This window comes from Dryobates pubescens, chromosome 9 (genome assembly GCF_014839835.1).
Source record: "Dryobates pubescens isolate bDryPub1 chromosome 9, bDryPub1.pri, whole genome shotgun sequence".
Taxonomy (NCBI): domain Eukaryota; kingdom Metazoa; phylum Chordata; class Aves; order Piciformes; family Picidae; genus Dryobates; species Dryobates pubescens.
The window spans coordinates 38,369,830-38,387,135 of record NC_071620.1 but is presented as its reverse complement, the minus strand read 5'-3'; the positions used below and the strand labels follow the sequence as shown (position 1 = coordinate 38,387,135).

The 17,306-nt window shown below is 42.4% G+C and overlaps 1 protein-coding gene across 1 annotated transcript in view; it reads right to left on the bottom strand.

Annotated features, from left to right (window-relative positions):
* Nucleotides 1–591: 591 nt before the first annotated feature.
* Nucleotides 592–17,306, bottom strand: part of PIGN (phosphatidylinositol glycan anchor biosynthesis class N) — a 100,697-nt gene continuing 83,982 nt past the window's right edge. The window contains exons 22-28 of the mRNA XM_009900824.2: nucleotides 16,590–16,676; nucleotides 15,041–15,096; nucleotides 14,496–14,571; nucleotides 13,176–13,249; nucleotides 10,131–10,173; nucleotides 8,161–8,213; nucleotides 592–2,610 (exon numbers count right to left, since the gene is read on the bottom strand). Coding sequence (XP_009899126.2) covers nucleotides 2,487–2,610; nucleotides 8,161–8,213; nucleotides 10,131–10,173; nucleotides 13,176–13,249; nucleotides 14,496–14,571; nucleotides 15,041–15,096; nucleotides 16,590–16,676 — 513 coding nt within the window. The 3' untranslated portion in view covers nucleotides 592–2,486. The remainder of the gene's footprint in view (nucleotides 2,611–8,160; nucleotides 8,214–10,130; nucleotides 10,174–13,175; nucleotides 13,250–14,495; nucleotides 14,572–15,040; nucleotides 15,097–16,589; nucleotides 16,677–17,306) is intronic.

Genomic DNA, 17,306 nt, shown 5'->3' with positions numbered 1-17,306 from the left:
TCCCGCCAAGCGGCGCACAGCGGTGAGGAGGCGAGCAAGCTGCTCGCGCCTGCCCTCATGGCGCCTGGCACGCGCAGCCGCCCCTCCGAAACGTGAGGCTCGGGGGTCGGGCGCAGCTTCCGCTCCCCTCCGGGCAGCCTTCACGGCGCCTGCCTATGAGGCTCCTCGACCTCAATCCGGACCCTCCAACAGAGAGGGAGGAGAGAGGGGCACGGGCTCAAAACACATTTAGCTGTCTTGTTAATGCCTCGTCCAGGACACCTCCCCCTGTACACCAGACAAGAGGAAGAGCAGAGAGTTGCTGTTAGTTACTTAACCACAAGAAGAACTCATTCAAGGTCAGCAAAGCCAGCAGAAGCACAAGTTACTAGCTGCCAGAACCAGGAAGCTGAAAAGAGAGAAAGTTAGTTTACCAAACTAACTTTGATGTTAGGTATCTGTTCAATGGGATCATTTAGACGTTATTATTTTCATTTTACATCCAATGGTAATTTATTTACCTTCTATCCTTTCCTGTTCAAGATCCATGGAAAATTTTCTAGGCACAGCCTAAAACTACCACACCAGCTCTGACCGGCGTGCTCACTGCTGCCATCCGATGTTGGTGTAAGGGTGGGGCACACCCCTCAGCTCCAGCTGCGAAGTGTCAGAGAATCTTCTGCGCATGAGGCCATCTGTACTAACAATACACCCAGTAGGGCCACTGGACCACTACCTAGTGGAAAAATTTCTCCCTCTCCAACACTCGGCCACTCTCAAGAGGCACTCCAAAGCTGCATGGATGACTGCAGGCCCACGGCTGGTATTTTTCTAGCACTCAACAAGCAGATGGAGGTTTGTGACTGGTTTCTCCCAGCCAAACTTCCTGTGGAGGAATGAGTAGTTTCCAGAGTGCTAAACAGACAAATGCCAGATGGCTGGAGCAGCCCTCATGACAAATGTCTAGCCTTGGCTGCCAGCATCCCATACCACATGTATCAGCTCCCAGATAGGAAGGCGTAGCTGCAAGTTGGGAGTGTGACTCAGGGATACCACAGAGCACAATTTTCAGTGGTGCCACCATACAACAGGGCAGGGAGCAGAAAATCTTTTCTTTCACTCACTTCCATCTCTGTGCAAAGGAATCTGTTTCAAAGGTCTTCCTAGTGATGGTGTAGACAAAAAAAGCTGTTTCAAAGACAAGAGGTTTAGCTCTGTACCAGCCTTCTGCTGAGCTGGAGATAAATTTTTTGCTTCAAAAGACACAATTTTGGTGCAATTCTCACAACAAATGACTTCAGGGAACAGTGAAGCATTGAGCTGTAGGCCAGTGTTGTAGTTTGTACTACTTAACTGTGGGCTAGTGGTAGAGAAGCTGATGCTTGCTGTTGTGTAAGGGCTGCAAAATCACAAGTCTATCTCAAAGCCTCATCCACTGGATTTACAATTCCTGGGTCTCAGAAGCATCCACAACAGCAAAGCCTCCAAGCACTCTGGCTCTTTGCACTCATGACATCAGCGTACAATCGGGAGACTGTGTCAGCACTTGATTCACGGCGTGGCCATTACTAGGGCTGATGCTTGTAAGCAGGAGCAGAACACAAGTGGAAAAGAAAACAAGGAAATACAGGAGACGAGTCTCTGTGTGCCATCTCTCTATGCAAACCACCATCTCCAGATGCAATTTCATGACCTCCTTATGCTGATCTAACTCTGGGCTGCCACTGAAACAATCAGCCATAACCTTCCTGCCTGCCCTGGCACAAGCTGGACCAGGGAATTTGAGTATTTTATAGTTCTTTCATGAGGTTCCTTTGCATTTGGATTAATTACTTGCGCTGGCATACTTGCTTAGCCTGCCCAGGCACTGGAGGCAGCAGGAAAGCACAGTCAGCAGCAGCAGTTCACAGTGAGGTTAGCTAAAAGTTGTTGGCTTACAGCAATAGCCTCGCAGCACGCCAGTCTTAACCTGTCTGAACATCTCCTCACAGGCACATCGACACACTTCCACAGCTAGTTTCAGAAATATCCAAATGCATGTGCCACAAAACCTCAGACTCATCGGTGATTTGCCCAGACTGATTTCATTTATGCTTCAGTCTGCAAAATGCTTATGTCAGACATGAAATGAAGCTAGGACTTTGCAGAGTCCTAACAAGAGTGAGCACATGTGAGACAAAGAGCTGGCAGACAAGTTGTAACACCACCGCCAGACAAGAGAGCTGCCTCTTTCTTTGCAAAAATAATTTCATCGCTGCTTTTATTTTCAAGAAATACATCCACTGAGGGAATAAAGCTGAGGCTTTTTTAGCCCAGTTGATGTCTAAATGGCAATCTCCAAGGGCAAATTTCAGTTCACAGGACGGCATTTCATCTGTATCAGCAGAGCACTCTGATCCCTGGATGGGATTTTGGCTGGTTTTTATACATTTACATTCTTGAGGTGGAGGTTGGTTCTGAGGAAGCCTGAGGAGCAAAACAAAGCAGGCACACTTATTGCTTTATCATCACATGGGATGGTGCTTAGTCCTTCTGGGAAGTTCAAGTCTCTGGGTAGTCAGCAGCTGGGCTAGTCCATTCATCAGCATCATAAATATGGTCAACGACATCACCAGCACATAATGGCTAATGCTGCAAGGAGGAGACAGATAAAAAAGTGAGAGAAAAATGCAAATTTGCAGAGTGAAAACCCCCTGACAAACAACTCTCTGAATTTTCTTTTTTGTAGACTAGACCTAATTATTGGCCTAGTATGTCATCCTTTATACACTGCTCCTAGAAGGCAACTATTAGAGCAGTTTCCAACCTGGTTAATTCTATTCTATTCTACTACTGTGCAAAACCTAAAGTCTATGACAAAATAAAACCATGAGACCCATAGAAAACACTTGAAAACTTCCTGTTTGCTGTGAACTAATAACACAAAATCTAGAGAGAACTTGCCATTAGGCAGACATTAGGCTCGAGGTGAGGAGAAAGTTCTTCACAGGAGAGATTGGCCATTGGAATGTGCTGCCCAGGGAGGTGGTGGAGTCCCCGTCCCTGGAGGTGACCATAAAAAGACTGGATGTGGCACTTGGAGCCACAGTTTAGTTGTCATGAGGTGTTAGGTATTAGGTAATAGGTTGGACTTGATGATCTCTGAGGTCTTTTCCAACCTGGTTGATTGCATGATTCCTTGCTAGTAACACAACTCAGAGATTTCTGCTGTTTTTCATTTAAGTATCAACACCACTTTCCTTCTAGCTTTCAAAGAAAACTTGAATGAGAAATCTGAAAACAAGAAGCCTAATGAAGACCCTGCCTTTATTCCTACAGACACCCTGACAGTCACCAGGGGATTTGCAACTTGCTGTCACCAGGGGATTTGCAACTTGCTGCCATCAGCCTGGTCCTTACACAGGCAGAGCTGCTGTTCCAAAGGAATTTTTTCCATCTGTAGGTGCCAATCAGCTGGGGAGGGGGAGGGGGATATACAGGGGCTTTGTTGAAGGAAAAGTCTCCATAAACCCTGCTTAGCTACCTGTCAAGGGATTCGGTTCTCCATTTCTCCCTTGATATACTACCAAAGGCTGAGTAGTTATGCTCAGTTATTAAAATATTAGCTGTTTCTGAGTAAATAAATACATTTATACACTACATCATAGAGCACAATTAAAACCAATCTCAGTCTACTCGTCACATAATTACAGCTGACATCTCTGGAGATATCAGCAACTGTTACTGCAGTGCCTGCAGGCAACTCTGCTTAGTAGAATAGTTCTCAGGCTGGAGTAATGGTGTAATTAAACAAACAAAGCAAGACTCTTACAAGTATATGCCACAACAATAATACAAAAGAACAGCAGAGTAGTTACAGTGGGGCAATGCTTATCAAGGATGAGATGGGCAAAGACAGTTAATGGTAGAGATGGTTAATGGTTGGTGTAGGGGATCAGGAATGAAGGTAAGGCAGCACTGTTCAGTAAGTGCCTTATGTGCAGTCAAGAGGCAAAGCTGGTGCTAGGAAGTCTTTTTATCAGGAGGGAAGACACCCATTTCAGTGGCAAGGAACCAAAAGGAGAACATAAAAGGCACTACCATCTCTTGGCTTTGTTAGTGGCAGTGTACATAGGTGAGAAATACTAATCAAAGACAAGAAGAAACAAAGATCAGCAAAAAAATAAAAAAGAGGGAGGGCAGTAGGGGGAAATCAATCTTGCTCCAAAATGTGGCTCTCTCCCAAGACAGGCTAAATCCTAAGATGGCAGACATGATTAGAAGCTGGGAAGACAGGAAGATGGAGTAAGTTACCATAGCAATTACAAAACTAAAACCAAAACAAGTAAAATTCAAACAACTCATGCAAGGACTTGGATGAGGACTCTCCAGAAGAGTCCAAGGACCTTATTTCTACATGACATGCTACTTTGATCTGTGAGATTGTTCCCAAGCATACGCTCGGATCTAGATTCCAAAATTTAAGTAACTGCCAGGCAGGATCCCATACCCTCTCTTCTCTGTTTCTTACAAAATAAATCACAAAGCACATGTCTCCTAACTCCTGTTTTAGAAATTATTAATAAGCACTGTTTCCCTTCTAGTTAAAGACCATTGTTTTAATAGTGAGGCCTAGAAGCCCCAGCATCCCAAACAACCAAATTGGTTCTGTTATCCTAAAACTTGAAAAAAGTCTTTTGTGCTTTAGCTTCTGAACCTTTTAACTGCAGAAAAACAGTTGAGACTGTATCTTTATCTGCCAGCAATTGTTATAGAAACAGTAAGGGAATGGTATAGTTATGTGTCTGTGTAAAAATACGTAATACTGTCACATAAAAGGCTTTAGAGTTTACCTCGACTATGTGCATACACAGTATAGATACAGTAGGCTTTAAAGGTTGGATCTCTTCATCTATAGTGACCTACAGATGTAGAGAGATCTATAGAGGTAGATAAACATTGCTTTTAAGACAGAGAAGAATTATTTCAGTGACAAAAACCAAACAGCTGTCTGCTATTAAAAAATAGAAGAACAAGTCAGAATAAAACTTCTTTTGAAGTATTGAAGTATGAAGCATTGACTAATGAGGGTTTCTACTGACCTTGCACAGTCTTAGAGAGGATATACAAAAGTTTTGAAGCATGGCCATTAGAAAAGCCATAGCAAGCTATCTCCATTAAAAAAAGACTAAGTATGAAAACACACAGAGGTTTTGCAAATGTGGCACACTTACCACTGGATTATGACAGACTTCAGAGGCATGAAGCTTTACGGGGCAAATAAATTGCTTATTTTCCCCCTGTGACTGAAATGATGTGGTAACTGGTAATACAAAATGAGCCCAAATAATTGTGTGTGCACAGATACACTTCCTAGCAGAGTCACAAAATCCACAAAGAATTAAAGAAAAACAAAAATAAAGAGAGAGAGAGAGAGAGAGCAGCTGCCCCTAAGGGTACACAGGTTTTGCTGAGATATAAACAGTTGGGGAAGAAAAGAACAATCATTTCCTTCACTGACTCAGACTTCTCCAGAAAATTTTGGCAACATGTAAAACATCAACTGAGATGCAATATTTTCACAGGGTGCTGTCAAAGCAACAACAGACAACACTGCAATGGGAATGCCACAGAGCTGTCACTGCAATTGCAACAGGAGGACAGGAAAGAGCCATGGTAGTAACTCACTCCCACTGGTTTTGGGAATTACCCAAAACCCCATGAAGCTCATCTTCCCTTTCAGAAATGAACAACAACTAAAAAAAAAAGATGATCTGCTGCCTGCTGATTTTGCCAAGCTTGTGGATCACACATGAGAAATCAGCTCCGAGGAGAAGGTTCAGGTGCCAAGATATTGCTCATGTTAGGTAAAAGTAGGAGCCCTTTGTCTCTGTGTCTATGGTTTCATCTCTTTCCTTATGCAACCTAGCAAATGTTATCTTCTGTGTATATACACACATACATTATAAAACACGTATAAAGAGACTACAATGATGTAGGTGGCAAAGTCAAGCACTCAGAAGTGACGACAAATTTAGAGCTGCCTGAGCATTATGCATTACCACATGAAAAATTAATCACAAATTGCTCTTTTGAAAAGACATTTTCAGTGCTTTCTTCAGTGCTCAAAACACACACGTGGAGAGGCAGAATTATGGTTGTGCATAATGAGTTCCCCTAAACTCTTCAGGGTAAGGCAAACTTCCAGCTGAAATGGATCCAAAAATTTATTACCACTGTAAATCTGTTATAGAGACCATGTATCAGAGAGGCTATTTGAGTACTTGTAGCAATTCATATTTTACCTAGGATCACAAAATGGTTTAGATTGGAAGGGGCCTTTAAAGGTCATCTAGTTCAAACTCTTTGCAGTTAGAAGGGACATCTTCAACTAGATCAAGTTGCTCAGCATTAGCAATTTTTGACTGCCAACACCCAGTTAGAAAGTTTCTTTCCAAGAGAACATAACTTTTCTGAGGTCTTCAATATCCTTTCTTAATCTGCATAGAAATTCAAGCCAAAGGATGAGGCCATCTGATTTATGCTAGACCCATCATAGCAAGGAAGTGTGATGTTAAAGCACTATTTGATCTAACAGTATCTCCTCCCATTAGGAAACTTCAAAAGGCAGCTGCAAGCAAGAATTTGAACCTCCAAAACAAAAAAAAGCTAGAATGTGTGTGCATGTGTGTACAAAGCCAACTCCCTCAGCTTGTCCTTGTATGAGAAGTGCTCCAGCCTTCCAATCACCTTTGTGGGCCTCCTCTGGATCCTCTCCAATAGATCCATGTCCTTCTTGTGCTGAAGACTCCAGGGCTGGACACAGTACTCCAGGTGGGGTCTCACAAGAGCAGAATAGAGAGGCAGAATCACTTTCCTGGACCTGCTGGCCATGCACCTTTTGATGCAGCCCAGGATGCAATTTGCCTTCCGGGCTGCAAGTGCACATTGCTGTCTCATGTCAAGCACCTCATCAAAAAGCATCCCCAAGGTCCTTCTCTGCAGGGCTGCTCTCAATGCACTCATCACCCAGCCTGTAACTGTGCTTGGGATTGCAGGACCTTGTACTTTGCCTTGCTGAACTTCAGAAGGATGGTATGGGCCCACCTCTCCAGGCTGTAAAGGTCCCTCTAGATGGTATCCCTTCCCTCCAGCACGTCAACCATGCCACACAGTGTGGTGTCATCAGCAAATCTCCTGAGGGTGCCCTCAATCCCACTGTCCATGTCACACATGAAGATCTTAAACAGCACTGATCGCAGTATTGATCCCTGAAGGACTCCACTCGTCACAGGTCTCCATTCAGACATTGAGCCATTGATTGTGATGCTGAGCAGCCATCTAGCCAATTCCTCATCCACCGAGCGGCCCAGCCATCAAATCTTTCTGTCTTTCCTATTTAGAGACCAGGATGTTGTACAGGACAGTGTCGAACACTTTGCACAAGTCCACAAAGATGATTTTAGATGCTCTTCCCTTATCCCCCAGTGCTGTGACCCCATCATAAATAGAATAGAATAGAATAGAATAGAGTTCTGAGATGATAAATGATGAGAAGCATAGCCAGCAGGTCAAGGGAGGTGATTCTCCCCCTCTACTCTTCTCTGATGAGACCCCACCTGGAGTACTGTGTCCAGTTCTATAGCCCCTATTACAGGAACGATCTGGATGTGCTGGAATGTGTCCAGAGAAGGGCCACAAGGATGATCAGAGGGTTGGAGTTCCTCTCCTACGAGGACAGACTGAGGGAGTTGGGGCCATTCAGTCCGGAGAAGAGAAGGCTCTGAGGAGACCTTCTTGTGGCCTTCCAGTATTGGAAGGGGGCCTACAAGAAAGCTGGGGAGGGACTTTTTAGGGTGTCAGGGAGTGATAGGCCTAGGGGGAATGGGAAAAAAGTAGAAATGGGTAGATTCAGATTGAATGCTAGGAAGAAGTTCTTCCCCATGAGGGTGGTGAGACACTGCAACAGGTTGCCCAGGGAGGAGGTAGAAGCCTCATCCCTGGAGGATTTTAAGGCCAGGCTGGATGTGGTTCTGAGCAACCTGATGTAGTGTGAGGTGTCCCTGCCCACGGCAGGAGGGTTGGAACTAGATGATCCTTGAGGTCCCTTCCAACCCTAACAATTCTGTGATTCTATGATAGTCACCTATGAGCCTTTTAAAATGCAATGGAGGCAAAAAAACCCCAAAAGAAATACTGTACCTTGTTCCAATATCCAGCCAGCTCCCATAATCCTTAACCAGAAAGAAAAAATGCTAGGAAATAAAAACCACTTTGATTAGTACAACCACATTGCACAATTTGAAATGCAAAATTAAAACCCCATGTTTTCAGGCTGTTTACTCCAAGTTTCCAATTCCTCAAGTAGGACATGGGTAAGACCTTTCCGGGAATGTTTATTTGGACCAGTTTAGGAGCCTGGAACAGATTTTAAATGGTATCAAACACCAACAGCTGAAGGTGGACTAAGTTCTGTCAGGCTGGGCTTGCAACAAGCAGATTCCCATCAATGAACTTTTGCAGTAGGAAAAGCCAAGCCACCTTATTGTTTGAAATAACAGGATCACAGGATGTTAGGGGTTGGAAGGGGCCTACAAAGATCATCAAGTCCAACCCCCATGCCAGAGCAAGACCACAGAATCCAGTGCAGGTCACACAGGAACACATCCAGATGGGTCTTGAAAGCTTCCAGAGAAAGAGACTCCACAACCCCTCTGGGGATGCCAAACAATGCCTAGTACCAAAGAGAAGGCTGCATGTGGTTTTCATGGAATTCCACCATAGATTTATTTGGGTAACTCTGGCAATTCCCCACCTGTAAAACTGAAATAATGCTGGGCAAAGACAGTGCTTGTTCATCACTGAATCCCACAGATTCTAGCTGGTGGTCATATTGATTCAAGACAACAAATCAGTTGGGTTTGGTATTATTTTTTTCCCTGCCAACTTTCTTATTTCTGGATACACACACAGCTCCAGAATATCAAACCTCTTTGGTAATACTTTGTTTTGTACACCAGGTACATAATTGCTAATTGTTTTAAACTAGCCAAAGTGAAATAGGAGAGTAAAAAAAAATCGGATCACTCAAAGATTTATTTGAAACTACACAAAACTCTACCATCTCCATTTCTCATTCTACAGATGAGTTAGTCATTATTTGGGTTTTTCCTATCAGGTGAGATCCACAAATCACAGAAGGTGCTAGTCTCTTTTCAGTGTGCCCTGTGATAGGACAAGGGGCAATGGATACAAACAGGAAGACAGAAAGTTCTACCTCAACAGGAAGGAAAATTTCTTTACTGTGAGGTAACAGAGCACTAGAACAGGCTGTGGACTCACTACAGACTTTAAAGGTTTGCCTGAATGCATTCCAGTGAGACCTGCTCTGGTCAGCCCGATGGGTTTGGATTTGATCTTCAGAGCTTTCTTCCAACTCCTACCATTCTATGGTTCTAGTGTGCAAGGAAATCAAGTCAGGAATTCTTACTCCAAAAGGACAAAACTAAACCAGCATGTATCAAGTGAGAACACCAGCTCTACTTACTGCTTTGAATGTTTACCTTGTAATGCCCAGTGGCAGTGCTTGCTAGGTTGCAGACAGTCTGAGTGGGCAATAAAAACATACTGTAACCATTATGTTGGGGTATTGCTTGCTTTGAACTGAATTTGGGTTTTTTAGCCAGCTTGGTTTGTGGATGCAAGCTTTCTGAATATAACATTTCCTAACAGCTCCAAAGTGCCTTTTTGGATATTGCTGATTTCCTGGATTCTGTCAACACCAGCAGAGTCATTTCTCCTTGGCCTTTTTTTCACAGGAAAGTGGGGTGACTAAAAGGTTCAAAATTCCTTAAAAATTAACTAAACCCTGCACACAGCTACCATTTATATTCTTATTTAGAAAGCACATGAAAAAATCTGAATGATAACTTATTACTTCATTTTTGTTTATTAATATGAGGATATTGGTTCTGCAGAAACATTAATTTAATGAAATGCAAAAAGTGGTGACTGGAGGAGTTTTATCTCTAAATTATGTTGGGATTTCAATCCAATTCACTGCCCTAGTTACAAAGACTTTGAAGTCTGAAACAAATTCAGATATCTCTAGATGAAATTAGGAGAACTCTCCGCTTCTTGATCTTACTTGAAGAGAATGTGAAACAACTTACCAAAGCCATGATGTCTGAAATCACAAGAACAATGAGGAAAAGGCTGCAAAGGAAAAAAAGATAAAAAAAAGACCCAGATCACTGACCTTTATTTATGGCCACAGATGTTACAGAGCTAACTAAAATCCACATAAATGAATTAAGATGATTTCTTGCCCTTGCCTTTCTGTCATTCAGCTAAATTTCAGTGAATTACAGAACAGTTAAAATACAAGATTTGGACATCTGGCATTTGTAATCCCACCCTGCTCAGAAAAAATATTTTATATTAAGAGAGTTTCAGTTTTGCAACACAGGAACCTAACACAAGTAATTTACTGGAGAACAAAAGCATCTTACAATCAGCGTCTGCCCATTCCTGATACAGGGAGCTTCTATGCCAAGTGAAGCTGATTTAGAGGCAAAGCTGGCATCAGTAGATACCTGAGCTGAGTGGTCCTATCCTGACAAATAGGTAGGTAGGAGGCTAGGTAGGAAGCTGTTTGATCCCCTTTCAGATCCCTAGGTGACTGTAAGCTGCTCAGGGAATACTCAGCATTTTGGTGGCAGGCTCCCAAGCCCACAGGCCTCTCTGTCGGGCAGCAAGTTGCTTCTGGAAAGCAGGCTGGAGCCAGTAAAAGGAACCAGAAGGGAGCACACAGAGCTATTTTTCCCCCCATTAAACTAATCTTCTTTTCATTAAACTATGTAAATTCTAAATTACATGAAAGTAATTGCTATAACTGGTTAAAACTAGTTTCTAAGTTAATGACACTTTAGTAATGTTGCAAACAGTTGACCCATTAACAGAGAAGTCTTTAACTAGAATAGAGTTAGTTTTTTAGCACTACCATCATAAATCCATGAAGGGTTTTTTTGAGATAAAATATCCTGCTGCAGTGTTACATGAGCATGTTCTGGGGGAACCCCCATACCAATGCCTCCTGATGAGGAAGTTTCTGATATTGCCTATGTCAGCCATACTTCATTAGTAAATAAGGATGCAACAAACTAGCTGTATCTCAGATGCACTGAAAGGCTTCTGTCCACTTGCCTATGGCTCAGATCACAGAATCACAGAATTTCAGGGACTGGAAGGGACCTTGAAAGGTCATCTAGTCCAAGCCCCCTGCCAGAGCAGGATCACCTACACCAGATTACACATGAACACATCCAGGTGAGTTTTGAATATCTCCAGAGAAGGAGACTCCACAACCTCCCTGGGCAGCCTGCTCCAGTGCTCTGTCACCCTCACAGTGAAAATTTTTTTCCTCATATTTAGGTGAAGCTTCCTATGCCTCAACTTCCACCCATTGCCCCTTGTCCTGTCATTGGGCATCACTGAGAAGAGCCTGGCTCCACTGCAATCTTGTAGTGCCTAGGAGGCACTCAGCTAGAGGGCTGTTTCCACAGACAAGCTCCAAGAACGTATTCTGACAGAACACTCCCCACAAACAGCAAAACCAATAAATCTTTAACCTGTAAACAGGGAGTTTAGAAGCAATTCATCCAATTCATAAAAATCTGCCTTTTTTTTTCTCCTCTCTGAACTGCAAGAAGCCTTTCACATTAGGACAGCACTAATTTGGGGGCATGTTTATATACTGCAAAGACAAGACTGTCTCCTGTGATGGATTATTTTATCTAACAGGGGCAGTAAGACTTCAGTGCAGCACAGACTTCAGGATGTTCTGACAACTGGAGCACAGCCTCTCCCAAGAACCCTGGGTGCATCTTGTTTCAGCCTGGTTCCCGTGCTGATGCTGTGGCAGCATCAATGTCACTGTTACCTCAGCACAGCAAAATGAAGCTAGCACAAATATGAGCTGGAGCTATCGCTACAGCCTCACAGGTGGCACAGATGTATTCATGTCCCCTGGTTTAAGAAGCTTGGTACTGTTTCCCCTTTCACACACACAGATGCACATTCTATGAAAGCTTTTAAGATCACCAGTGCTGTCATGGTATGCATTCACAAGTTAGGAAATTCTGACCTTTGTGATGCCTGAGCTCTAGAAATGGAAGTTGCTAGCTGGTCTTCTGAGCAACCTCAATTACTCAGTGCACCCCTGCTCTTGTGTAAGCCTTAGTGAAAATGATGAAGAAAGCCTCCCTTGGGCACCAAGGGACAGCCCAAGTATGCTGCACACACAGCTAAGACAGAGAAAGTAAAGGGCTGGTAAGCCTTGTATTATCCCTCCAACAAGGAGTCAGATCTTGGGCTGTCCTGTACCTCATTAGTACTGGGTGGTGCTGCACAAAGACACGACAGGACAGCACAGCACAGGCAGGATGAAAAGACAAAGGATTTCACATCAAGCAAGAGCAGCTCACCATGAGAGTGGTGAAGCCCTGGAATGGGTTGTCCAGGGAGGTGGTTGGGGCGCCATCCCTGGAGGTGTTTAAGACCAGGCTGGATAAGGCTCTGGATGGCCTGATGTAGTGTGGGGTGTCCCTGCCCATGGCAGGGGGGTTGGAACTAGATGATCCTTGTGGTCCCTTCCAACCCTGACTGATACTATGATAGAGACGGGCAGTCACTTAGTTTTACTGCAAAACATATGTAATACTGAACACACCTGGGAAGAACTGATCTGCAAGGGAAAGGCATTTGGCCTTTATTATTTTTAGTGCTATTTGTGGTGAGGTCAGTACTACAAAGCTGTAAATTGGTTACATTATAAATGAGTTGTTTTAAAAACATATTATGCTTCTAGCAGAGATGCAATATAAAACAAAAATAAGACTTCAAATTCTGCTAATTTTTCTGCATTATCCAGGGGAAAAAAAACCTTCCTGTGTATTGTCAGCTGAGAATATGAAATATTTGATTGTTTCAAGCAGGCCCAATGCTTCCATTTATCTTCATTTATGACTAAGAAAAGAATTCCCGAGCTGGCAGAAATCACCGAACAACCCCCCCAAAAAACCCCCAGTAACAAATCAAAGTAACATTGTGATCTACTATTTAAAATAAAAGTAAATAGATTGAGATTTGACAATTCTGAATTCTTGTAAAATAGATTGGAAACCCTTACAAGTGCAGAAATACAGCAGTTACTGTACCTCTTTGAAGACAGCTGTGTTGTGACTTGGATAGCTTCGAAAGCACAGGATACCAAAACAAATGGGATTACAACCTGTTTAAAACACAAGCTACATTGTGGTTCACAGCCATATTCACAAAACAACCTGGCAGGCTGTGGAAACATTTCCCTGGTTTCAATTGTGTACATTACAAAAATAAAATATTGGCAAGAAAGGGTAGAAACTCATTTTTCAGGAAGTCAGCCTTCCCACCATCCCCCTTCCTTGGTCATAGCTGAACTGCAGTGAAATAAGCCATGAGGCAATATGGAAAACTGTAATTAAAACACATTAATGGCCTCACTTCATCTACCCATTTCAGCACTACTGAGAAATACTTCAAGTAGGCTGGAAGACAGAACTACTCAGATCCAGGATCTCTTGTGACAGGCTGTGGAGCTCCAAGCATAACAGGACAATCTCATCTCAACCACACAAAGCTCTGAATATAGAATCTATTCAGTAAGGCAAGGATCATGCTGTCCCTCCAAGTAAAGTCACGCAAACATAAACAGCTCAGTAAATAAAGGACAAAAGCAAACCAGTTAGAAACATAAATGTTGCCTTTTGCTCTTTCCAAAGTTGACTTGTAATCCGTAAGTTAACAGTGTACACACGTTGCTAAAACCTGTTCTCTTGCATCCATAAGGCTTGCATTATTGACTTATGCCCCGCAGTGTAACATGCAGCATACCTGTAACTTAAGTCACTGGGACAGAAGCAGCAGCAGGAGGGCAGAAGCAGGAAATACTGCCTATTTTAGCCTATTTAGAAATTCCATTTCTGCCTTTCTGTTTGCCTCTTTACCCCTTTGGCAGATGCTTTACTCAAATATGGGAAATGAGCTCCTACACCTTGCCTTCAAACAGGAAGTGCAATCCAATCTTTGACAGATTACAGTAATACAAACCCCCCCCCCATTAACTTTAAAATGACAACTTAATCAATGCCTGTATTAATGTACTGTAGACAGAGCTAATAAATAACCCAAGACAAATAAATAAATAAATAAATAAATAAATCCTCAGTGGTTTTTTTGTAGCTATTATACTCCAGGGAAAGCCTATAATTTTTAAAATAAGAATTCCCATTTTCATATAATAAACTGAGCTAATACAGTTAAACTCCACTTCCACTCAGCTGCTTCTTTTTGGGAAGCAGAAGGACACATCTCCAGAAGCACTACAAAGGCTGAAAGCTTCACATAGGGTTAATACGGGCTCTGAAACTCAAATACTTATGTTTGTGTAAACTGCAAAGTGACAGCTGTGTATGTGATACGTTGGACAGTTTACTAACCTTCAGCACAAGCAAGCCTCCCATCATGAAGGGACTGAACACAGTCAAGAAACAATAGACAGAAGCAGGATCAAAACTAGAGAAACATGAAAGCCACATTACAACGTGTCTTTGAAATGACATTTTCCATTAAACCCCAGAGTATTTAATTACCCCTGCAACACATTGTGCATGTATGCATTTTTAAACAGGACTTCCAACTTTCTATTCTCCTGCTCAAGTACCACATTAGCAGAGACTGCCTACCTCTTTTCTTTCTCGAGTTTTCTCTGCTCCTGTCTTTTGAGGTGCCATGCTTTTGGTGAGCAGTTGACCTTTCTCTGCTCATGCTGCCAACAACTTCTAATGCAAATTGAGAGGACCTTGTAATCAACAAGGTCAGACTCTTAGGAAGCATGTTAGAGAGCGTAGAAATAAACTGTTATCATTACTGCACTGGCTACTGCTTTAATTCTGCTGATGTCGCTAAGCAAATTTATATTTAATATGCCACCTGCAGGAAGAAATTTTCCATCTTTTGTCTCAAATAAATGAATCAAGTTTACCTATTAACAGAAGCTATGTTTCCGGTGCCAAAAAAGGCTGTCACTAAGAAGAAAACCTAGATGTAGTTAAGGAAAATAGACCATAGAAATGGCTGCAGTAAAACAAAACCACCATTTTGCCCACTTCATTACAATTTACTTTCAAAATCCTATCATGAAACTAGAAGAAGGTGAACCACTATTGCAGCTTTATACTTCAGTATCAAAACCCAAAGTACTGTCTAGTTCTACCCCAGATATCACACATGACTGTCAATTTAAAAAGACAGGGGATGGCCTGGCTAAGGTTTCAGAGCCTCCCTTAAGGACCCTGCCAGAATGCTGCAACTTGTCTTTTCTGGCCCCTACCTAGATAGGGATATCCCTGGGCCACAATCCCAGCTGTACATCTGAAAACATATGTTTGAAGAAAGTAATGCCACATGCATGTATAGTGCACACCAACAGAGATGGCTTTATTAAGGAGCTGACTATGGAAGGTGCAGTTGGCTCTGAATCAAGACCAAAGGTTCCTCTACACCCTCCCTTCCTACAGGGTGGTTGTTGCCCAAGGGTTATGCTCAGTCTTTCCACTACAACTTCCATTTTTTCCCTTGACTGGGGAAGGATGACTCTGGCAGCATGAGTTTAGATGACAGAGTTTTTATAAACCCTACCCTTTTCATCTAGGTACAACACTTGCTGATATATAAGCTCAAGACAGATAATTTTCTGCCTCCTGAGCATATTTGGGACCATTCAATCTCACATCTCTTTGGTGAAAGAATGTTTTTAACTGCCTTTTTTTTTGCATCAGGCAGCGAGGATAGCCAGTGACAATGGCTGCTGCTGTCAAGACCTCCCTCTGGTCCTTTCACTCCTGTTGTAGCTCCTGCACTGGATCATTTAAGTCTCTGCATAAACAATTTGCTACCAAATATTCAGCAGTGCGTGCAGTATGTTGAAAGGACTAGGTCAGCACAACTAAAGGAATTATGCTTCCCCAGAGTATCCCAATCATTTCAAGTTTGGTAACACAGCAGTCTAACAGCATAGCACAGTTCTGCCAGTTAAGATTTATAAGAACACATCTGCAATAAAATGAAAAACTACCAGTAGCACATAAGTCTAATCAAAATGCTAAGCATAAGCAGTCTGAGTCTTCTTCTGAAGGATCAAGCTATAGGGTTCTTCAGCATATGCTGAGTTTTGGGTCCTATATAAGAACCTTGAGACAATCTCAGCTAACACAACCCACAGGGTCATATGTGCAATGTGACTGCCCTCCTAGAAAAGGTTTCACACATAACACCACTGTTTCTGCACATTAGCATCTGATTAAAAAAGCCACAACATCTTTTGCTGTACCTAGTCTCTGCAAAGGAGACCTGCACATTGTACATTTTTTTCAGCAGCTGAAGAAAACACATTGAAGTGTTTTAGATGAAGACTAAAGTAGTGCTACATTCAAGTGTACATCCAGTGCCTACCAGGCTACAAATGTGGATTGTGGGGCCTTTTGAAACAAACCCATTTTTTCCCTGGAATGCAGCAACTGGCAAAAGGATACAAAGAAGAAAGACCTGCGGATATCATCTAGGTGAAGCAGTCGAAACTGAGTTATATCTGTGGCACAGGCAAAGTTGAAACCAGCAAGCTGGAAAGAGAGCAGAAGAAATCAATATTGAGTATCAACAAATGTACTTGCATAGAACCAACTTTTTTTTTACTGAAATGAAGGAGAAATAAACAGACTTCCCTATCAGCTGCTATTGTGATGAAGACTGCAAATCTTTCCTGTATTTTCATTATACATTAACAACTCTTCCAGAAGGATTGTACAAGTAGGATGATCAAATGAACAGTGGCGCTTCCGCTGTTATCTACACTAAAAATGAACTCCTATGCCTCCTACTTATCATCATCTTTTTTCATCATAAATATTCCTCCTCCACACACTTCCACTGCTCACATGAGATGTGGATTAAGATTCAAAGAAATAAAAGACTGCAATTATCCTCAGTTGACTTAGGGTGTAAGGGAGAATAATAAAAAACTCTTAATTTCCTTCACCCAGTTCTCAGCACAGTATCACTTGACCTGAAAAGACATTGTCTTAATGGAGTTTAAAAGGTCAATGAACTCCTCACTAGGGAAAAGAAAAGAAATAATAATCAAGTAATAGACATTCCACATTGACAATTTTAATTAAAAATAATCTCACATCATCAGAGAACTGAGCTGGACTCCCTAATAGAAAATTTACTTTGTAGCATATATTAACAGG